Source organism: Idiotropiscis lumnitzeri, chromosome 1, assembly GCF_059441095.1.
Source record: "Idiotropiscis lumnitzeri isolate Australia: NSW breed Sydney's pygmy pipehorse chromosome 1, RoL_Ilum_1.0, whole genome shotgun sequence".
NCBI classification, from domain to species: domain Eukaryota; kingdom Metazoa; phylum Chordata; class Actinopteri; order Syngnathiformes; family Syngnathidae; genus Idiotropiscis; species Idiotropiscis lumnitzeri.
The window spans coordinates 22,029,334-22,034,212 of NC_142391.1; the positions used below are offsets into that span (position 1 = coordinate 22,029,334).

The following is a 4,879-nucleotide window of genomic DNA, read 5'->3' on the forward strand; positions in this document are numbered from 1 at the left end:
GTGATGTGTTGTTTGTTTTCGCGTGTCAGCTGTAAAAATGTTGCTATTTTCTTGATTTGCGTACTTGTTGACATTTGAGTTGCGCTGATGTTCTTTCTTGTTTCTTGTTTTCTCCTGAGCTTTTCTGTTTGTTTTCTTGACCTTTTGTCTTTTTTTTCCCCTCTCGCTAACATGCGCTAGCGGGCTAGCGTCTCGTCTGTCCGGCACCAAAACAAATGTGCTCATTAGCGCCTTCCGGTGTCACGCCGCCTGTCAGCCCCCTCCCCCAAACTACCCCCCCCACACGCCAAAACCTTTACTGCGCCGCTGTCATTAGCACGGAAGCGCCAGCCGCTAATGCCAACTGTCAATTAGGAGTAGAGACGCTTTTTTGTTGTCTAAACACACAGTCAATATTGTCTTTTGTTTCCATAGAAATACTACTCCCCATTAAACTACTAATATACTAAAATACTTTGATTAAAAAAAATGAAGGACATGTAATTAAATGATAATGATTATTAAAATAAAATAAAGGATCGGCCAACAAGGAGGCAGTTTGTTTGGCACTGACATTTATTGTAAACAACAATAACAATAATATTGGTAATAAACGCATGTGCTGCGGCTGGAACAACTATTTATAGCACTGATGACATCATATTCACAGTATGATAGTGGTTACGAAAGGAGCACAGTGAAGCGGGACGCTAACAGGTCAGTTAGCATTGTTTTTCTTGTAAACATTTGATATGATATGAATGTCTTTTGAAAGTTTGCATTTGTGTTGCTACAGTTTGCATATGTTTTCGTTTCATTTTTTAAAGATATTGTGAATGCATAGCAAGGACAGCACATGCAGCTGTCAATCATCATCATAGCACCAACTAAACATTAAATGATTATTCACTTTCCAAAAATTGAACATTGATCAATTTTGTACATCAAACATATTGAAAAATCCACCTATTTCATAAACGGTTTCTTTTGATGATTTTAACGCTTGTGTGTTTAAGTTATTAGTTTTGAACTCTTAAATGTGTTAAATAAAACACTAAGGTGGTTAAAATAGATAATCAGACGTCTAAAACTATAGCGGGCAGCTTTTGCTAACATGCAATTTCCAAATTGAAAAAATATTTTACTCAGATTTTTTTTTTGTTTAAAAAAAAAAAACATGTAAGTGGTTAAAATCTCAACAAGAACATTTAGAAGACTAAACTGTTGGTAGAGTGCCAGCTTGTTAGCAATGAAGAATGTGTCAATTTGGCACTTTTTAAGATGATTTCCAAATTTTATTTCATTTGGTGGTTGATTTAAAAAGTCAACCAAATGATTTAGATCGCAAAAACCGTTGTTAGCATGATAGCTTCCTAACAAATGGAAAATGTGTAAATTCGGCGCTTTTTAAACAATTGTTTACAATTTTAGAGCATTTTATTGATAGTTCCACACTAAAATTCCACTGCTAGCAATTGCATTGTTATTGTGGTTTACAAATGAACACTATATTGGAAGTTAATTAATGGTTTAAAATGGACATTTTAAGATCATTTTCCACTTTACATTTTCATGTGCTATGTTAATTGTTGAACATTAAAAAAAGCCCTGACATGATCAAATGTCATATGATTTAGAAGACAAAACCATGCTACTGCTAGCCGCTAACGAGCAAATAATGTGCCAAGTGTTCACATTTCTTCTTCTAGCTTCTGTAGGATAAAATAAATATTCTTGATGAGCTACCATCCATCCACGTCAACGATAAAGGGTTCTTTGACCCCGATGCGTCCGCTATTGACCACGACGCACTCGGCGTACGGCAGATTTCTGTCGTTGGTGTCTTGGAGCTCGATGGTGTGCACCACAGACTGTCAAATGACACCATAATGCTTTAAAATTTTGATTATTCATATTACATAACATCAATAATATGTTTGGACGCACCATGCCATCCAGGACTTTTCCAAAAACCACGTGTTTCCCATCCAGCCAGGGCGCTTTGGTGGCCAAGATGAAGAACTGTGAGCCATTGGTGTCTGCACCGGCGTTAGCCATGCTTACCTATAGCAAAAACAAAAACATACAACTTTGTTCTCCTCAATGTGAGGTATTTAAAAAAAAAAAGTATGATAAACCTAATTTAATTTTTACTGGAGACCATGAGACTTTTGTAAGTTCTTGAAAGATATGATCTTTTTTTTCTTTTCTACCACCACCTCGCCAAATGCTAACATTACTTATGTACAAACTAATGTTTGAATACGTGCTAGCAAGCCAGCTAGTGTGAAATGTAAAAACAAGGTAAAAATGTTAGCATGTGAGGTACAAGCACAAACCTAAATGAGCAAATATACAGCTAAACAGTCCAAGAAACACACATTTTGCTCGTGCGTAAATCAGAAATAGCATTAATGGTGACTACATAAACATGCTGGCCTGTTTATTTGATTGTTGAGCACAAAGCTTGTTTCACACAATAACCAGATAACTAAAGTATTAGCTCGACATGTTAACATTTTCAAAGGGCTAACTGAATAAAAAAAAAAGCTGGCAAAGAAATGTTATGTAACTTAATTTACAACCCATTGTTACAAGAAACGCGTTTTTGTGTTAGCACGATGAGTTATATGCTAAGTAGTATATTAAAAAAAATCATCTATGCTAGTGACATATTTTAGCACGAAATTTTGGCATTTTTAATTTCGCTGACTGAGTGAAAAAGCCAGCAAAAAAAAACACTACATAACTTGTTGTCAACCCATTGTTACAAGTAATAGCTAGCTTAAAGATACTGGTTTATCAAGACAAGCTACATTCTAAGTAGTGTGTAAATTGTATTTTAAAGAAAAAAAGGCTATGTCATTGACATACCCATCCCGCTGAGCTGTGCTTCAGTTTAAAATTTTCGTCAGGAAACGTCGTTCCGTAGATGCTGTGACCTGCAAAAAGATGACCATGTAGCTTAGCATTAGCAGCATCAGGTTGCTAACACATACTGGCAAATATTTCGTCATCACACATTTAGCTTAGCATTAGCATCATTACACAGTATGTGGATGCTGTGAGCACAAACTGATGTTTATCTTGTGGTAGTGTTTGCACATTGCTTGTTTTTAACGTGGTGGCAGTGGTGGTGGCGGTAGTACCTCCGGTTCCGTCTCCGGCAGTAAAATCTCCTCCTTGGATCATGAAGTCTTTGATGACCCGGTGGAACTTTGTGCCTTTGTATCCGTAACCTTTCTAGAAACAAACACACACGCACACACTTAGAACACTCAATTTGATAGGAACACTTGACTTAATAGGAACGCGTATGGTCCACAGTCTTACCTCTCCGGTTGCTAGAGCAACAAAATTGTTGACAGTTTGTGGGACCACCTCTCCAAAGAGGCCGATGACGATGCGGCCCACCTCGTGACCCGCCACCGTGATGTCAAAAAACACCTGCGCACACAAAATTGCTGTCAATCCATCAAAACTGTCAATCAAAGGCACCAAAAGTGAAAAGATGTATTTAAAAAAAATACAAGTACAAGCATGACAAGTCTAAGTACAATTTATTCTTTTGAAATTCCGACATAAGTCTAGTAAATAATGAAAACTAAAACAATGAACAAACATGCCATTTTTAAAATAAGCATTCTTGAGCTGAATACTATCCATCCATCCATTATCTGTACCGCTTCTCCTCACGAGGGTCGCGGGGGTGCTGGAGCCTATCCCAGCTATCTTCGGGCAGTAGGCGGGGGACACCCTGAACTGGTTGCCAGCCAATCGCAGGGCACACAGAAGAGAACAACCATCCACGCTCACACTCATACCTAGGGGCAATTTAGAGTGTCCAATCAACCTGCCATGCATGTTTTTGGAATTGGGAGGAAACCGGACTACCCAGAGGAAACCCACGCAGGCACGGGGAGAACATGCAAACTCCACACAGGAAGGCTGGAGGCGGAATCGAACCCACGACCGCTGCCGTCTCTCACTGTGAGGCCATTGTGCTAACCAGTCGCCCATGGTGCCGCCCTCATTTTTTCAATTTAAATAATTTCTTGAAAATCCAAGTAACTTTATCCTTGTAATATGTGTATTTTAGTTGGGGGCAGCACCCCAATTTATTATCAATTATCAATCTGACTTTCTTTCTTGAGGTAGTTTGTTGTTGTTGGAAAGTTACAGTTTTTGAATAATGTCTTGGTCAAAAGAAAAAAGTTATTTTCTAAATTACTACTGTTTGGGGGGGAAAGTTTGCTCGCTCAAAGAGGCCAGTGACTTTGCAAACAGAAATAGATGTAAATGTAAATAATAATTTGCACTTTTGATTTATTAACAACGAGTCTTCTAGTTTATTAATGTAGTGAATCAAACTATTAGATTACTGTTTGTAATATTTCACCTCTAAAGAGGAGATAAACAAGTAAGATAACATCCAAGATCTAAAAGGTGTGTGTGTTGTTCGCGCATTTTGTAATCTCACGAGTTATCGCGATGAGAAAGTGTTACCAAGTGCGGCACGTGTGTTGGCGGGAAAGCCTGCGGGCACAAGAGTGAAGCTGCGCGCGCAGACGACATAATATAAACACACACACACACACACACACATACAGAGCATGCTATCAACAATACCAAAACACAAATGCTAACACGTACCTTCTCGGTGACTTTGGGTCCCCTGACTCCACTCCGTGAAGCCGCCGCCGAGTAAAGGCAGGCGATGTTCAGAATCAGCAGCAGCATCGAGCGAGGCTCCATCTGGTTCCGGAGAAGAGGAATCTGCAGCGGCGCTCAGCTGAGAGGATGACCCACAAACAGAGCGTCATTGGCGGATACGTCATCAACCTGCGAGCGCACCCCCCTTTCCCCGCCCCACTGCTCCTTCTCTCCTCACCAGCAGAAT

The 4,879-nt window shown here is 39.4% G+C and overlaps 1 protein-coding gene across 1 annotated transcript; it reads right to left on the reverse strand.

The window, feature by feature from the left end:
• Positions 1-534: 534 nt before the first annotated feature.
• ppic (peptidylprolyl isomerase C) lies at positions 535-4,814 on the reverse strand. Its single transcript, XM_088289465.1, has 6 exons — positions 4,633-4,814; positions 3,313-3,426; positions 3,129-3,222; positions 2,854-2,921; positions 1,927-2,043; positions 535-1,850 (listed from the first exon to the last, which is right to left on the reverse strand). The coding sequence occupies exons 1-6, from the start codon at positions 4,732-4,734 to the stop codon at positions 1,722-1,724; spliced, it is 624 nt and encodes a 207-aa protein (XP_088145591.1). The 5' UTR covers positions 4,735-4,814; the 3' UTR covers positions 535-1,721.
• Between the last annotated feature and the right edge of the window lie 65 nt (positions 4,815-4,879).